Source organism: Phocoena phocoena, chromosome 4, assembly GCF_963924675.1.
Source record: "Phocoena phocoena chromosome 4, mPhoPho1.1, whole genome shotgun sequence".
Taxonomy (NCBI): domain Eukaryota; kingdom Metazoa; phylum Chordata; class Mammalia; order Artiodactyla; family Phocoenidae; genus Phocoena; species Phocoena phocoena.
This window is the reverse complement of record NC_089222.1, coordinates 10,960,465-10,979,318: the sequence shown is the minus strand read 5'-3', so window position 1 is coordinate 10,979,318 and position 18,854 is coordinate 10,960,465. Positions and strand designations below refer to the sequence as shown.

Sequence of the window (18,854 nt, the reverse complement as noted above, 5' to 3'; positions counted from 1 at the left end):
TGCCTGCCCCGGGGCCTGGAGGCTCTGTCCCCAGAGCCCTGCCGACCCGCTCCCCTCAGGGGTCCACCCTCGGCTCCCCTGCGGCCTCACTGGAGCAGAGCCAAGCGGCCCAGGCCACCCTCTGGTCTCCCACCACCAGCTCTTCTACTGCCTCGACAATAAGCCCTGTCACACCCGACGTTAGCACAGGCGTCTGCTGGCTTATCTGTGGTCCATCACCCCCAGCAGGTCTGGTTCGGGACTACACCCCCAGCCCTCAGCAGAATGGCCGGCGCATTTCAGGTGCACGGTAAGTATTGACTGACCGACCGACTGAACAAACATGGAAAAACATCCTTGGAACCTGCACTGCAGAACACTGCTGTCCTCAATACTTCCAACAAGGAGTTCCAGCAAGGGGCAAGGCGAAGACTGGTACTATCCGCACTAGTCCAGCCGGTTTATTAGAGCCTTCGCTGAGAATAAATCTCCGGACCACACTGACAAGTCCTCTTACAGACAGCAGCAGAAAAACAGCAGCCTTAGCTTACTCAGAAAATGTGACTGCAGCCTCTGGCTAACAGAAAGCCCTGCTTCAGAAGAGAGCAAGATGAATGGGAATGGAATAACAGATATAATTAGAGCGGGAATGTTTCTGGTTTCCTTAAAAGCCTGTAACAATTTGTTCTCTCTCAATTAAAAAACAACAACAACAACAAAAAACCCATCATAAAATCCACTCAACATGACATTAACGACAACCAACTGCAGAAGACTGACCAGAGAGACAGTCCTGTAGGTCTCTGGGAGGACTGAGAAAGGTTGCCTTTCAGGGTTGCCTCAGGACTGCTCGGCTTTTTTTTTTTTTTTTTTTTTACCATATAATTTTATTTATTTAAAATTCTGGAAAATTCAAAGTAATTTATGGTTACAGAAAGTAGGACGGTGTATGCCTGGGGTCAGTGGGTTGGGGAGGGGTGAGAGGAGGAATTACCAAGGAGCACACTTGTCAATAAAACATGAACAGAATAGAAGTATACCACTTCCAGGATGGAAATGTAAGGCCTATTCATAACTCCTCCATTCTCTCTTCTCCCTTCTAGCTATCTGGAACCCATGACAACTCACTACCCCAACTATAGATGAAAACAAGGACCTGGAGGATAGTGTATCGCTGAATGGCCAAATGAAATAGAGGCTCAACGTTTACCTTGAACACTCCCTCAGACTATTATGTGGGAGGAAAGTAAACTTTAGTCTCCTTTAAGGCATTGAATTATTGTTGGATCGTTTTGTTAGGGTAGCCTAGCCTTATTGTATCAAATATTTATTGAATTTTAAATTTCAATGACATTTCCTTTTTAACTTGAGGAATTCTCTTTCAAATCTTCTAGGCATTTTTTTTTAAATCAACGTCTTTATTGGAGTATAATTGCTTTACAATGGTGTGTTAGTTTCTGCTTTATAAAAAAGTGAATCAGTTTTAAGGCAGAGCTCAGGGCCCAGGGCTGCCTAGGCAGTTTGGCAGGGCGGTGGCCCTGCCCCACTGAGCCGCTAGGGGGCAGATCCCCAGCTTCGGCTGTGGAGGCGGAGGCAGCAGGGGAGAGCTCCCAGCCCCCGGGAGGAAGCTCAGCCAGCGGATGCAGGGGCACAGGGACAGCTGGAGGGAGCGCGGGGGGTTCTCCCGTCCAAGGAAGTAACGGAGGCCGCACCTGGCAAATCGGGGGCCAGGAAGAGAGGCGATCTGTAGAGAGCAACTGTGATAGGTTATGTCCTACCCTGCAGGACCTTTGTCTCCTGTTGCCTCTTGGAGAGTTTGCTGTGGAACATCGCACGGAGCCAAAGGGCTTGGCCAGACTGCCTGTCTCCAACGTAGTGGTGGGACCCACGGTTGGCAGCCGTAAGGACCACAGGCCTTGGCTGACAGGGCTGTCAGTGGCTCCAGTGGGGACAGAGGCCTAGAAAGATGCGGGAACAGAGCCTTCCTTAAAGGCCGGCAAGGACCCGGAGTGCACTCAGACGCCCTTCCTCAAATAACAGAGGGACACGTGAGACAGACCAGAATCCTGACGCCACCCGGGCAGGAAGAAGAGACAGAGTGGGGAAACGAACTGTGGGCCTTGGTCCAGACAAGGTGGTTAACGGGTAGGAAATCGAGTTGCCTCTAACTGGCAAGTGTTTAGGCCTCAGATGGCCGTTGGTGGGACTGGAACTTCAGAGAGAGATTTCTGCACACCCGAGTTTAAGTATATAGATTTACTCTCCCACTACAGACCTGAGGCCGTACCACATCACACGGGCCGTGCGGGCCGAAAATCCCATGAACCAAGAAGGCCTAGCCACGCTCTCGTGGATGCCCTGCTTTGCTGTGAGCCTCCCATGGCCCGTATACTCCAGAGGGGTAGTGGTGATGCTGGCAGGGCGGGCTGGGGAAGCAGAGGGCAGGAGCGCGTCGGGAAGCTGCAGTAACGGAAACCCTGGTCCTTCAGGCCTAAGTGGGGATACGCTCCCTGTTTCTCAAGGCCCCTCCCTTCCTGTGCTTTCCTTTGCTGAGACGCCAGCAGCCACAGCCTAGATCCTCACAGCCGCCGCACCGTCTCTCAGGTCTAAAGAGGTGGCACGGCTGCTGGGTGGGGGGACCCCAACCCCACCCTCCAACCCCTCCTCACCGACGGGTCCCAGAGGTTGCGGTGCGCCCTCCCTCGCCGCCAGCGGTGGTCACGTGACCGCGAAGCCCGCGGAGGGAGCCTCTGGAAAGCTCCCCACGGGGACTGGCTCCGTCTGTGCCTTTACGTTCCCCACTCGTGCTGCCTGCAAGGCTGGCAGGAACCCTGCAGGTCACCTCGCAAGCACCTGGGTGAGGGTCACCGCCCAGCGCTGTGGGCGTGGCCGGGAAGAGCCCGGGGCCCCAGCCCATCGCGGAGCTGCCATACCTGCTCCCACGGCCTGCCTCTGGGCTGCTTTGACTTAAGAAAAAAATAAATAACCTCCTGGTGTGTCTATTCTACTGTTTTGGGGGTTAATGTGAGTAGCGGCTGTAATCGTGTCCAAGGACTACAAACTGGGTGGTTTAAAACGAAAGAAATGTATTCTCGTTCCAGAGGTGGTAAGTCCAAAGCCAAGGTGCCGGTGGGGCCTCGCTCCCTGCAGGCTGGAGAGAAGTGTTCTTTCCTGCCTCCTCCCGGCTTCGTCTCAACTCGATGACACTTGTCAAGACCCTCTTTCCAAATAAGGTCACATTCACGGGTTCCGGGTGAACATGAATTGGGGGGAACTCTTCTCGACTCAGTACAGCAGCCCCGCTGCCTACCTGTCACACAGGATCAAAGTCATCCAGTTCCTCTAATGAAAGGGGACCAAGGTCAAGGGCGCACCTGGGAGGACAGGAGCCCACAGCCTTGGTGTCCTCAGCAGTGCACTCCCACCCAACAGCTCTCCAGCCTGGTTCTTTGGATTGGATCAAAGTTCACCTTTTTGAAGGGGATGAAAACCAGGAGCTTCTCCCCTGAAAACCCACATAAAATGACATAAAATGTTCACTTAATTTTAAGGCTAAACCTCTCCTGTAAAATCACCTGAGCTGACTAGCTGTGCAATCCAGGGTGCAGAAATCCAAGTCAAAGCAAAAGGGCACCTACAGAGGCTGCTAAGTGTCCTGAGTACAAGAATTTTTATTTACCTCACAAAGTACTGACCGTGTAAATCCTCTGCCTAGCCACTTCCACTATATACTGATTCAAGGCGGCATTTACAACCATTTTAGTAATATAGAACTTCTCAGTCACAAATGCACTGCATGTAAAAATAGAAAAACATAATGGTCTCTTTTCATACCTTGTAATATTGAAGGCAGAAATGTGAAATGTTTAAATTTTCAATGTAGTGCACATTTTTCCTTCTAGTAAGAGGCAGAAATAATATAAGTGATGATATAAAGGTTCTTTCTTTTTGTTTCTGTGTAGAAGGGAGATTATGTTCTTTATAGTCTCCTTCTATTTAAGCATTGCCTATTACAGATGTTGGGGCACTGAAACTGAAGGGGAAAACCTCACAAAACTAACTGCTTCTGTGGAAATTACACAAAAATCTCATCAACATCACAATCCCACGGGGTCTCCACTACTTTTAATGAAATGTCAATGCCGCAAAAAATGGGTCTCTCTCTCTAAGGATAATGGAAATGGCACACGAACTACTTTTTCAATTTCCTAAAATTCTTTTCAATGCTAAAATAAAAAGTGTTTTCATCTATATGCCGGGTACAAAGATAACAGAAGCCTATATTCCTTAAGAAGGGCAGGAAAAGGGGACAAAAGGAGAACTCACATCTGTCTACAGAGGAGGTGAAACTGGGTGGGTCATTTAACCTCCTTGTGCCTGAGGGGTAATAACAGACCTCTCCCCAGAGGGTCAGTGTGAAGCATAAACAAACAGCACAGCACCCAGGCCACTGCAGAAGCTCCACACCCGGGAGCTTCCATGTCTACACAGCCACCCTACCTCATCTGACTATCCCAACAACCCTTCTGGATGAGGGCCATCATCCTATCATAGAAATGGGAGCCCAGCTGAGAAATGCCAGGTCTCTCACGTGAGGTCCCATGACTGGACAGAGCTAGGATCAGATTCCGGATTGGCTGGACTCCTGAGCCCTCCTGACACACACGATTTATGCATATGGCACTGACGGGGAAGCTGGAGATACGAAAAGGCACAGGATGGAGTCCTGGCAGTGACTCGACTGCCTTGAGATGCCAGTGCCCTTTATCTGGTGGTGGAACTGACCTAAGGGAGGTCAGCCAGCGGCAGGAAGTCACCTTTCACTTCTCCCAGAGCTTTCCGGAGCGCTGGAGTGGTCATCCAACAGCCTGGACTTTGATGACCCTGGGCCATGATACTGATGGGTCTGTGTGTCACTAAAGCTATCAGTAACATGCGGGTGACACCTGCCTTGAAGGTTAGAGGAGATAATCGAAGTGGTCCACATCTATCATGCTGCCTTGCTATGATTATTATTGCTTAGTATGTTGTTGTTGTTTCTTTCACCAGTTCCTTAAATACCCAGAGAAGTGGATTCTGCTCCCAGAGGTTCTCTCATCTCTGACAGAGATTTAGTCACCCTGACTTCTGACAATAAGGGACGGCCCCAGAGGAAATACACAGGCTGTTACAAACCAGAGGGGGCACGTGTATGGTTGCCCTAGGGTCACACGCGTCCAGAGAGTGGTGGTGGTTTAAGAAGTGACCATTAGGCAAGGAGGGGGGCAGACCTGTACTTTGTCACTATTGGCTTTGGCTGGACCATTATTAGCAAAGGGATTTCTGCCCACAGAGGGTGTGCCATAGTTGTCCAGTCTTGGGAGAAGGCAGGTCTAGGAGAAGACTCGTAGGCGTCAAATTCATCCTTTAATCTGCGGCATCTATTTCTGGGTGTCCCTGCAATGCCACTCCCCGTCTAGAAGGCCCTTCTACTCTCCTCCTATCACCACACCCTCCTTCTCTTCAAAGCCCACCTTAAAGCTGTTCAAGCGTCAGTCCTTCCCTCCGCAAGCACCCGCTTGATGGACTCTCCTGCTTCATCTTTCATGCTTGCAACTGTCATCCAGAGATGAGGCTTGAAGACGAAAAGTTTCCTGAAACTGCACAGTTCTGCACGGCAAGTCCCGGACTCCAGGTCTTCTGGTTGCAAATGTGGGTGGCGTAGGTTCACGACATCCCTTGACTTTGAACCCACCGTCCCTGCCAATGTTTCTGAGATCACTGGTGCTCCAGGAGGACTGTGCTTGCTTCCCGTGAAGCCACGTGTCACTTCAGGTATTTCTAACAAGGCATATTCTCTGTTGCGCTCTGTCTCCCTACTTTGAAGTTTGGTCCACTCTTTCCATACACATTGAGCTCTATTTGAAAAGCGCTCCCCCACTTCACCCCACCCCAACCTCCTTCACCCCGAGCCTGTTTCTACATCAGAGAGCAGGCACTTAGGAAATATTGGCCGAATGGCCGATGCGAGGCTTTCCCGCCAACGTTAGGGCTGATTTTTATCTCCTGAGGAATAGATGGAGGTGAGAGATTTCTCAGGTGAAGAATTAAGGGCTACTAATCCGATCACGCAGATCCTGGATTGGAAAGTGGGAGGGGCGGGTGAAGGGAAGTACAGTCACTGACGGTCTACTAAGGGCCAAGGACTGAGTCCGGGGCTTTGCGCTCAGTATTTTCTTAAAAAGCAAACAGCAGATCACACAGAAAATATAATCAAGGGTCCTACTTTGCATCCAGCTGCCAGAATGGCTGAAGACCCTGAACTCAGCACTGGGAGAGGAACAATCCGTAGGAAAACCCAAGGGAAGGCTAGGCAAACAACGCGTATTGCACTGAAGCTTAATCTTCGGGTCAATCAACAGTTCTCCTAAGTGAACTGAGTGTGCTCGGCACAGAGTTTCAAATCTGTACTGCTCTCAGCCATTTCTGATTCTTCTCTCAGGATTTCCCTCCCTGCCAGCCAGAGGCTGGCACAGAAGCACGGCTCTTCAAGGTAAAACCTATCCTGTTCACGATACGGCTGCCACCTTTGGGTCAATCAGAAGAGACTCTGCACATACTTTTCAACTTAAAAGGTCTCTAAGCTCCAGTAAGGGTTAGATGCCTTTGCCAGAATACATATTTCTAAAAATAAAGCAGAAACACAGCTAGGACCTCACTAATAGGAAATATCCTGGGGTTTCTGTAACCACCGCGTCTCATTTGGGAGCAATGAGATAAAAATAACATCATTTAGTCAGACAAGACCCTTTGAATTGGGTTGAAGATGGATATGTTTTTTGTGAATTGCAGGCCATAAGGTTTTGCCCACTCGAGGACTGGGGATAGTCAAGTGCCACACCTCAGCTGGGAGTGAAACACAGCCATGGCAGTGAATACGAACCTCCTTACGTCCGCTCAGGTCCCCTCTCCCCACTCACAAGCCCTTAGCTCAGCATGAGACACTTGTGGTGGCCAAGAAGTCCTTGAGCCTGCGAGCTGTTGGTGGCAAGCCTGTTTCTACTGAGGTGGGGGGGGGGACAAGTCTTTTGCTTCCTGGGTCATCACTGGAGAGGCCGGGGTTAGAGGAGGTGGAAAGGCAGCCTGATATGGAGGTGGGAAAACAGGTGGTGCAGTCAGACACAGTTTAAGAAAGACAAAGGATTTGGGAATAATCTTCAAAAAAGAGAAAGAGAGTGAAAGATATTCAGTTTGGAAAAGCATGTGGGAAAATGGAGAGAGCCATAAAATGGAAAACAAAATGATGCAAGATGAATCGTCCATACTGAGGCCTCGTGATCAGGGATGTGTTCTCTGAGCCGGGAAAGGACAAGGTAGCGTACAGTTGGCTAAGTTTTTCTCAGTAGGTCTAGGGTTGGTGCAAGGAAGATGCTTCCAAGGCTTCTGATAATACAACCGGGGGGAAAATGCCTTCCATGACGAGACAGCAAGGCTGGAAAGAGGCTGAGAACAGCACTGAATGTGGCCAGGGAGCTTGTGAGCTCTCCACCCACAGAGCTCCTGCACGTGTGCCTGCAGTGTGGGGTTACGGATGCATGACAGCGCTAGCAATACATTAACTGAATCTTGCCCCGATTGTGTAAAGTTCTCTTGCTCCTTGCTGCTTGGAGTCTGTCACGGGCCAGTATCACCAGGTGTCCTGGGGGCTGTTAGAAATGCAGATCTTCAGGCCCCGGCTCAGACCTACTGAGTCAAAATCTGCATTTTTAACAAGACCCTCAGGTGAAGTATATCTTATCCTTCTACAGAGGACTATGCTACCCACAATTAAATGCAGTGTTTCAAATTCTTAAAAGAATTACAAGAAGCTTTTATCACAGTGTGGTTGACAGAGGGAAAGCTGTCTGGTGATCACATTTTCCTTCTGTGCTTCTCAAATGTCATTAGTTAACTGCTTGCTGAACATTTCCAAAGGCATCAATTGAACGCTGTTTTTGTAAACATCAGCAAATCAGATGCATAAAGTTCTTGCAGAGGCTAATACACTGATTTTCAAAAATGGCCTCCTCTTACAGCTAATTCTTGCATAAACATTAGGACAAGTACAAAATCAGTAAGGATGTGCGCCATAAAGCAGCAGATCTGAAGCCCAACTACTGGTTCGAGTGTGGCCTCAGCAGGATCATCAGTGGAAGAGAGTCCAAGGCCTGGGATGGGGTCTGGGCCCCTGGCACCAGCGAGCTGTGTGTCACTCATCCTGCCCGGGCCTCGGTTTCCTTATCTGTGAAATGAAGAACGGCCGAGACGGCCTGTTGGGGGTCCACGTCTTCAACAGTCTAAGATCCTACGGGCTACAGAACTCTAATTTCCCTTAATTCATTGCATTTAACCCTCCCACTGTCTGTGTGAACCACCAATGAAAGGGCAAGCTGCCGGAAACTAGTGTAAATACCAAACAGATGAGGGGAAACACCTCCCCTGGGAGCAGGCAGGGCGAGCGGCAGCCCAGCTGCTCACAGATCAGAGAAGTGCAGGCAGCTCAGCCACGTGCAGTGAAATTACGTGTGAACGATGGCAAACCTAAAAATAGCCTGACTCAGCCACGGAGGTTCCTGCTGTCAATGGTTTTCAGCTCAACTGTCAGGAGTGACTATAGCAACAGAAAAATGAACATGTGAAAAAGTCTTCTAAAGTTGACAGGAAAAGTTTAGATTTAATAAAACACAGATTTTCACTTCCCGTCTCTAAATCTTTGAATTCACATAGCTCACTTATGCGGAGGTAATGAAATGGGAATTTTGGTAGAGTTTTGAGAAGACAAATACTTTTTCAGTGTTGGCTTCCAGAACTATAAGGAAATAACTGCTAACCAGTCAATTTTATTACCTCTACAATTAAAGGACCATTTAAACAAATGCCTTTATTTAATTTTTAACTGAGATGTTCTTCTCTGTATTTGTTCTGTTATAAAAATAGCCTTCAACTGTACTTGACATTTTAAGATACTATTTCATGTCTGATGATAACATAGGTTGATATGGCATTCTCTTGAAATGAAAGGAATTTAGTGAAAATAATTAACATTAGAAAAGCGTGCAGAGCAGTAACTCCCAGGATGAGTATGTGAGGCGGCTCTCACGGCCCTCGGGAGGCTCATGCCACGGTGGCCTGCAGACGCACCACTGGGCTCTGACAAAGCTGCTTTTGCTCAAAGAGCCCACACACCTAATCTGAGGACCGGCAGATCCAAAAATCCAGCATCTTTTGGCATGATTTGATGGAAGAATATTCGAGTAGGTTTGGGGAAGTGTGGTACTGTTCCCAGCTCTCCTGCTAACTAGCGGCGGGGCCCGAGACCGGTCACTACTCAGCTCTCCGGTCATGGGCTGGCTGAGTTTCCCAGGCTCGTCCACCAGAAGGGACAGTTAAGAGTTAAGGGGAAAGAGGGGGAGGATCTGTGCTGAAAACCCAGCCTGTGCTGGGTTTTAAAAACATACTAGTCTTGGCAACCAGCTGGCAAGAGATTATCTTTGTATCTCCATTTTATATATGTAGACGCCATCATAAGCACGCTGATCTCACAGGTGATGGAGCCTGGTTTCAACCCTGTGTCTGTCTGACGCCCACGAGGCTGTCTCTCCTTCTCACGTACCACTGTAGCCGCTCTTACCGCTGACTCTTGCCTGCAGTGTAAAGACTGACCCCCAGGTGCTAGTTACACGCACTTAAGGCATCTACAGATTTTCCAAGCATAGAAGACTAGGTCAGGTCCCTTAGAAAGTCCCTCTATACTCTTCCTTTCACTCAGGCCACCACTGTTAATGGTTACTTTCACATCAAATGTATTCTATGGTGCCACCTGCTGTTTTCACTTCACAATATATTATGAACACCTCCTTATGTTAATAAATATTTTCATCTTTATAAAGATTGCATTACTATATTATAATCAATCACTTAGTCATGGATTTTTCACTTGTGCCTATTTTTGAACTACTTTAATAATCAGGAAAAACAGAAAAGGTCATATGGAAAAAATACTAGGGTATTAAAGTCATTTTTAAAGGATATAATTTAAAAGGTAGATCAAGAGCTTCACCTCAGTTAATCTTTGTGTTTTCCTCAAAGTTTTCCTTACAGTCAAAACTGCCTACAACCCGGGAACACCCTTTAATAAACCAGCGTTATATACGCAGATGAAATAAAACGCATGTGCAGCCCCCAGGGCCACAAATTCTCCGTAGCAACCCTCAACCCTACTGTAAAAATGCAGTCGTGCTATCTGTATGGCAAAAAGAAGTCGACAGAAGGGATTCTGGCTGAAAGTGAAACATATACACAAAAACAAATTTAGTTTTGTGGTCAGCTGAAAATCCACAGCTGGGTATGGGCTTTTCTTTAATTAAAGTGCTTCCCCCTCCCATGCGATGAGAAAATGCTCTGCTGGTGCTGACTGAAAGAACAAAAATCAGAGCAAAAGCTGTTTGAAAATTCTGAGGCTTAAGTAAAGTTGCTTTAAAAGCGGCCCGAACAACTTGGAAATATCCTACTCTAGGATTTTGCCAGAGTTCCAGTACATCTTTTCAGTCACTTCTTTGTTCTCCTACTTTGGTCAAAACCAAAAATCAAGTAACACGAAGGTCACCCATTTAGCTGGAGAAGGAAAAAATACACACACGTCCATGTGCGCACACACATGCCCACACTTACTTTAAAATTAAAATTATATTTAAATAATTAACTAAAACTAGTTATGTAATACATATCCGTTATTTATTCATAAACTACCTCTTTGTTACTTCTTTTTGAAGCATTTTATTTTTTTATTGCAGTAGAGTTGCTTCACACGGCTGTGTTAGTTTCTGCTGTACAGCAAAGTGAATCAGCCATACGTATACACACATCCCCTCTTTTATTTGGATTTCCTTCCCAGTTAGGTCACCACAGCGCACTGAGCAGAGTTCCCTGTGCTGTACAGCAGGTTCTCATTAGTTATCTATTTTATACATCGGAGTGTATATATGTCAACTCTAATCTCCCAATTCATCCCACCCCCTTCTTTTTGATGCATTTTAAACTGTGATGCTATAAGATTCATGTAAAATCAATTCTATATGAATTTTAAAAAGTGATCATAAAGGAACATATAGAGTTTTGAAGGGGGTGGAAGCAGGTATGACGGGGAACGTCTCTTTCTGTGATTACAGATACTACACTTTTGATCACCTACCACGGTTTGTCCTGCAGCTTCCCCCTCCTGAGCCCTTTCTCTGGAGGAGGGGTCAAGAGAGCAGAAAGAAGGCGGAGGATAGAACAGGGCCCAGCGAGCGGGAGGCCGCGACACCTGGTTCAAGCACCTCTCCAAAGCCGTAAGAGAGCGTGTATTACTGGCTCCAGGCCAGTATGTTTTAGGCTACATCCAGACGACAGCCGTGTTGGCCACATGTCATGGACTCAGGACCCAGCAGGCTGGGTGACTGATAGAATCTGAGGTATAAAGTCTACCTTCATCCCTCTCGAGTTTTTTCATTCTTCTAAAAAAGAGGAAGGACGACTGAATTTTGGAGGCAAGTGAGGATTGTGTTCCTGATTTATTATCGAGACCAACTTGCCAGCGCAAAGTCAAGTACAGGAACTTAATTATCTGGATAATTTTGGCACCAGGAATTCACTTTGCCTTTGTCTCCATTACTCGGCTAATTCAAATGATTAGATTTTGCCTGGGCTGTCACTGTTATTCCTACATAAAGTGTTTGTCTATAATAAGCTTCATGTTCTACAAACAACTGCTCCCTGAGTCTAGGAAAACCAAGGACTGAGCTTCAGGGCTGTCTTATACTTCCAACAGTTATTTAAACACTCCTTTAAAGGGTGAAAAGTAGGAATTTATACCATATGCTTGTACATGTGTGAAAGGTCATATAAGATTCTTCATTTGAACATCATTTGTAATATTAAAAGACTGGCAATATCTTAGGTGCTCATTAGTCTGGGGTTAAATGAATTATGATACAGCCATATAATGAGATTCAATGCAGGTGTAAAAAAGCATGAGGCCACTCTGTATTCATATAGAAGTGCTCTCCATAGTACAGCGTTCAATGAGAAATCAAAGTGCAGAACAGTGCGAGGATTATGCTCTACTTGCACTCTGAAAGGGTAAGTGCAGGGTTATATTGGTTTGTACAAACATAGTTTATTTCTGAAGGATAAACACGAAACCGATAAAAAAACGGCTGTTTTCAATCGTCAAAAATAGGATTGAGCTGTGAAATATACATGATTTTCATCTGTTTTCTTCACTAGTATTTCTCCAGTGTCTAGAAAAGGGCCTGGCATGTTGCAGGTGCTCAATATTTGTGGAATAAAATGAAGAAAAATTAAAAAAACCGAACAAACATAAAGTCTATCTTCAGCGAAGGCCCCAGAGATGGGCCACACTCATGGCCCCTGCCAGTGGGAAGAGGCCTTGGTAGGTTCTCTTTGGTTTCCCCTCATAGGTGGGGTACGTCCTGATTTCTCACAGTGCTTGGTATTGCCACTTCTCCACACTCACCAGGCAGCATACTGGCCAGTTCCATGAGATTTGTTTTCCTAATTTGCTCCCAAACTACAGATACTAGACACTGGAGAATGGAGAAGGAAAGGATGTCCATAAGTGGGCTGAAAATAACCACAGTATGGATTATAAAAGTTCTGCAAGCAGAATGGAGTTCCTGAAGCAATACACAGGTGGTCCAGCAGAGAGCTCTTCTAATACAAAATACAGAACTTTCACAAATGTAGAGAATAAGGCCTGAAGACTCTCTCATGTGACATATGGACAACACACATAAACTCAACTTCAAACTAAGACTTCTTTTTTTTTTTTTTTTTAAGACATTTCTTAAAGTATAGGCACAGTCAGAAGTAAGAAAAGGTCAGGGTCCTGACATGCGTTTTGGGCAGGCGGTTAAAAACATATACTTAAAAATATAACGAAAGCACTGTCAACATAATCATCACATGAGTGATGATAGGCAGGTTAGCACAAGAGTAGGGCTGACCATCTGGTCTTGAAAGTTCAATATTTCATTTTGGTTTGGGGCAGAGAGATATTCACAAAGGGCAGCGTAGCCGTTAAGAGCTGAAATCTAGAGTCAGACTGCTTGATTCTGAATTTCTCCTCTACTCACTGGTGTTATAATTTGGGGAAACTGTATTAATCTCCGTGCATCAGTTTCCTCACGTGCACAAGGCGGATAGTAATCGTACACCTACTGCAGCTCTGCTGTGTGGGTTACATGAGATAATTCACGTAAAGCGCTCAGCACAGGCCCTCGCGGCTGGGCTATTACTGTCACGACTGCCAGCGTGCCCAGGGCCAAAGTACTTCACTCACCAAGATGAGTGTCCATCACCTTCGCACAGTATTTGCACATGGCATCCAGGTCATTCAACTGTCCTTGAAGGAGGGAAATCTGGGCTTCTAATTCTTCTTCCTAAAATGAAGGGAGCAAAGATATGAAAATGAAAAAAAAAAAAAAAAAAATCAAAGAAAATCCCCAAAGTCCTCCAAATGATCTGGACTGTTAAAGAGCCACAGTGTCTTTTCAGCCCTAGACAGAACAAAAGAAAGCAACAAATAAACAACAGCAAACCCACTACTGCCACCACCAACAAACCAGAGTAAGGGTAAAGTGGAGGTTTAAAAAAATCTGGACTTGGGCTTCCCTGGTGGCTCAGTGGTTGAGAGTCCGCTGGCCGATGCAGGGGACACGGGTTCGTGCCCCGGTCCGGGAAGATCCCACATGCCGCGGAGCGGCTGGGCCCGTGAGCCATGGACGCTGAGCCTGCGCGTCCGGAGCCTGTGCTCTGCAACGGGAGAGGCCACAACAGTGAGAGGCCTGCATACCACAAAAAAAAAAAAAAAAAAAAAAAAAAAAAATCTGGACTTCTAATTGAATGTCAGCTTTGCGCCACGTGTAAATGTTTACCCATACAACCTTGTATTACAGAAGTACATAAAATGTCTTCAGTAACTATGGAGCCACACAAATTGAGAGAGTAAATGGGATTTCAGTGGACCCTACTCCTTAGGCAGCTGGTACGAGACCATTACATTTTCTCACACACATTTGAGACACCAAAGATTTCCATTTGTTTCAGACAAATCTCATCATTTTCTAGACAATGATAATCTCTTAAAACGTGAGATTTCCCAAAGCACTTGGAAAAGTTCTGTCCCCACAGCCCATAATTAGCTGCTCTTAACGTTTCCTCTCTTGGTAGGATACTAGAGGATTGTATTTATTTGACTTGTTTCCAGGAAAAAAAATACTCTGGGTGGGATAATTATCTAAACGGTAAAAGACAATCTAACTGTAACAAAAGGATAAAACGTGGGTTTTGGGTTTGTTTTTTTTTTAAGAAAAAAAGGAATACATGCAATAAAGTTCCCAAGGAAATTTCGAAGATTAAGGGAGTTTTTCTCAGAGAAAGAGTAATCCTCAAAGCTGGAGGAGGCTAGCAAATTGATTTTCGAGTGTTAGACACTTTTCTTTTCACATTAAGAATCCTCTGTGTCATCAAAAAAAAGGGAAGAGAAACCTCCCAAGAGATACTTTTTCTTAGAGACTGAATATAATTTGACACATAGATGGAAATGAACAGTTGAAAAGGTTACTTGTAGGTGTACCACATTTAAGCAACACACATAGGCAGCACTGTTTTTAACGGCTGCCTGAAGGCTGAGCCCTTAGGAATATGCATTTAAATGCTTGACGCAGAAAACAGACATAGCCATAGCTCTAAAAACAAATTACTGTGAAATGCCCACTGTAGGATTACACAAGCATGAACCATGTACTTTATACATCCCACAAGGCGAAGCAGCCTCTCTTCTGATACTCAAGTAAAGACAAATGCAACCAGGAGAAGCTCAGACAGGGAATGATTACTGGGGCCTTGGGTAGGTGGTTTCAGGGCATTCTTCTTCTCCTTTTTCTCCTTTGCGTCTGCACAAACTTGAGTTTCCCCGTTCTATCAGGACCCTACAGGAATCACAGAAAGAAGGCTACATCTGTGGGTTAACCCTGGTTGTGGTTCGTCTCCAAAGATGGCCACCATCCATTCCTTCCCTCCCTCAATGGACATGCTGTTCCATTCATCAAGAGGTAGTGTCTGTTTCTCCTCCCCTCGAATCCTGGCTGGCCTGTCACTTGCCTTGATCCAGAGGATGCAGCAGAAGTCAAACTGTTCCAGCTGGGGGCTAGTGTAAGAGGCCTGCCAACTTCTGCTTTCTTCTGCTTGCACTAGAGGAAGAGGGCTACCATAGTTAGTTGTCAAGAAGCTCAGGCTAGGATACTGAAAGGGAGGAGAGACAAAATGGAGAGAAAGAGGCCACAGGAGAAGCAGTGAGGTTCTAGACACGTGAATGGCGTCTTCCTGGACCCTTCAGCTCCACCTGTCTGAAGCCAGCCAAATAAGTAACCCAGTCAGCATCACGTGGAATGGAAGAGCAGCCTAACCCAGCCTTGTCCAGATGCCTGACCGGTAAACCTATGAGAAGTAACAATGCCGTTTTGAGGAGCGGGGTTTGGGGGTGGTTTGTTACGTAGCCACAGATAACTGACATGGTGGTGGAATGGGAAGAACACTAGAGTGGTATATGGCACGAGGAAATCTGACTTCTATTCCTGGTCCTGCCATTAACAAGTCATGTCAACTTCAGTAACCCTCTACCCAGTCTGGGCCTAACTCTGGCACCCTCTGGAGAAGGCAGAAGTTAGATACTTTGCTCCCAAGGAGTTTACAAGCTTGGAGTTGGAATAGGAAAGGTATATAAACTAGAGGATGAGGGAGAGTACATGAAAGTCTTACAAAGAAATAAGAATAACTGCCCTGGGAATCTTGATCCCAGCCTCCTGTCCCTCCTGTGGAACAAGTCACCTACCTTTTCAATATGTCACAGATACAAACCCAACTGGAAGAGTCTCAAACTGTACTGAGGCCAGCGTGTGGAAGTCTTTCGAAAGAAGGGGACCCAGGTATGGCCAGAGTCTGTCCTTGCACTCGGCTACCATTTGGGGTGCTGAGAGCCTGGAATGGACTAAAGGACACCAGGAACGTACCACCTCCTGGCTTAAAAACCTCTTGCCTATTTACTCTATGTATTAGTTTAGTTTGGATTAAGCCCTCACTTCTTATAAGATGCAAAAGCCCTTGGGAGCCTTAATCCCCAGCAGTCATTCCTACCTGGATGGATTGATTGTATTCAGTTTGTTTTCCTTTTAAAAGCTGGGAGGGAACAAGAGCTGGAGGGGACGCAGGCCTTGCCTGTGGGTGGTGAGGCACTGACAGCTGGAGGGAAGTACGGAGCTCAAGGGGGTCTCTTCCTCCAAACGCGTTACCGGGCTGGTAGGAACATGACTGTAAGGAAAATGGGCTGAGGCCGGCGCCCTCTGAACTGTGCAGTGCACAACCTGAACAAGCGCACGGGGCAGACCCGAGAGCACGGCAGCGGAAGCGTGTGCTGGCTGAGCACACGGGGATATAAGACACAGTCTCCCAGGCGTGCACTTTTGCGTAGGACACTGATGGCAAGTGAAGAGCATCTTGCTTGCCAAAATCCTGAGTAAACCTCAATACAAATGGAATCTGCTCTGTAGAAAATGGCAGTTTTCATTAATTTAAACCTTTTTTTTTTATTCCAAAGGAAAGCTGACACTAAAGCCCAATTATGAGATAAGAGGAGCATTCTGGTTGAAACAGGTTGAGGGGAGCAAGAACCTCTTCCGTTTGAAAGTTTGAAATTCAGTGTATGATCTCTCTAGAGTTTGCTTAATCTTAAAATATTCCTAAGCCCTTCAACAATCACTCAGACTTTAAAAATAGAAATGGCATCACTTGGAGGCAAAAGGGTGGCTTGTCATTTATTCTTCACTCTTTCATATAATTACAGATAAAAGAAGAGCCGAGAATCAAGCTTCTAAAATTGTGAGAACTGACTTTCCATTTCTATCTTAGCTTCTCAGGCTCCACACGCCAACTAACATGCTTCAGACACGGACAGCTTTAGTCAATTGTTTTCATTAATGGTCCTCTGTAATCAAAAACAAATGCTTGGCTAATTGCCTTGAGGTTTTATAAAAACAACCGGTTAGTGTCATTTTTATGTATAAATAAGACATGAAGAGAAACGCTTACTATATTTACTTTCACGTACATGCTCTGTTACGGGAGGGAGGACGGTGAAACAGGGCGGAATTCAGGGGAAGACACACCTGGGTTTGAATCCTCTTTCTACCAGTTACTGGCTGTGTAATCTTGAACAAGATGCTTAATTTCTTGGTCCCCTCAGCCCCACTTGGCAGTATTGGTGGGAGAAACAAATGCTAACACATGGAGAGTGTCTGGCAAAGAACAGGTACTCCATAAAGGCAATTATTCTTTTTTTAAACATTTTTTTTTAATCAGGTCAAAACAATAAAATGGATTTTAAATACAGAGGTCTATGATTCACTCTTGGTTTAAAACTTTTATGTGGCCCAGCCCAGAAAGATGAAGTAGGGCTTGGGAGCCCATTATTGTCTTAAGTTCTGGATAATGAACTGATGTGTAAGGCAAGAAACTGATGGAGGATTATGAAGTAGGGTGGTGTGCAGACCACGTGTGCAACACACAGCACCAGATGGATCTGGCAGCCCTGCAGAGAAGGACCAAGGATGAGGGCCGTCCCATCAGAAGAGGAAAACAGCTGTCATCTAGTCCTTTTATAGTGGTTATAATATGCCTGACCCTGCGCTTCACGTGCATGAACTCGTTTAATCCTCACAATAAACCTATGAGGTAGACCCTCTCATCATGTCCTACATGAAACGTGGTCTCCTCTGTAAGCCACGTTCTCTGGAAGTGATGCCAAGGTTGACAAAGCTGTTTCAGAACCCAAGTCACTTAGCCCACTACTCCTATGTCCCCATGTATATATATTCTTTCTTATGCTGGATTACTACTAGGACTTACAAGGAATAACCTCGTATCTCAAGTTTCCTTTAAGAGAAATTCACTATTTCCAATGTTAAGTCCTAACCCCAAATGGCTTACTAAGTTATTTTCCTTCAAAAACACTCAGGTATGATTGGCTGTGTTCCATTTAGTTTGCGGAATGATTTCTGCTTGGACTGTATCTGGAGAAATGGTTTTTGAATTTGCTTTTTAAAAAGTGATGCTTCTGGGCTTCCCTGGTGGCGCAGTGGTCGAGAGTCTGCCTGCCGATGCCGGGGACACGGGTTCGTGCCCCGGTCCGGGAAGATCCCACATGCCGCGGAGCAGCTGGGCCCGTGAGCCTGCGCGTCCGGAGCCTCTGCTCCGCAACGGGAGAGGCCACAACAGTTGAGAGGCCAGCATACGGAAAAAAAAAAAAAAAAAGTGGTGCTTCTACCACCATTCACCCCCAATAGTTGATGCATCATTACGCTTCACTCACATAGTATATGTCTCAAATGTTTAAACTGTTTGATAATATATGGATTATATATATCAATTTTGTTAAATGCTTCAACATCTTTGTGTTCTTTCTGGGTTAATAACAGGATGAGATTTTGCAGTTTATTGTTTATTCACTTATTCATTAATTTTTTCAACAAATATATTCATTTGTATTGTGCTGGCCCTTGTGGTAAATATAATAACAAACGAGACATGTCTTCCAACGTCTGCAAATTTAGCAGGAGGTCAGACCTATACATCAGGCCAAGAGGGGCGTCAGGGAAGTTTTGCAGCAGATATGAAAAAAGAAACTTCACAGTTATGGGGAGGGCAGATGGCCTCCATAGAGGTAGAAATGAAGGCAGATTTTCTGGAAGAGGCAGCATTTTTGATGGGTCTTGAAGAAGGGGGACTTGGCTCAGAGGAAA

The 18,854-nt window shown here is 46.0% G+C and overlaps 1 protein-coding gene across 1 annotated transcript in view; it reads right to left on the bottom strand.

Annotated features, from left to right (window-relative positions):
* TBC1D5 (TBC1 domain family member 5) overlaps positions 1 to 18,854 on the bottom strand; it is a 343,310-nt gene that overhangs the window by 7,639 nt on the left and 316,817 nt on the right. The window contains exon 18 of the mRNA XM_065876432.1: positions 13,340 to 13,439. Coding sequence (XP_065732504.1) covers positions 13,340 to 13,439 — 100 coding nt within the window. The remainder of the gene's footprint in view (positions 1 to 13,339; positions 13,440 to 18,854) is intronic.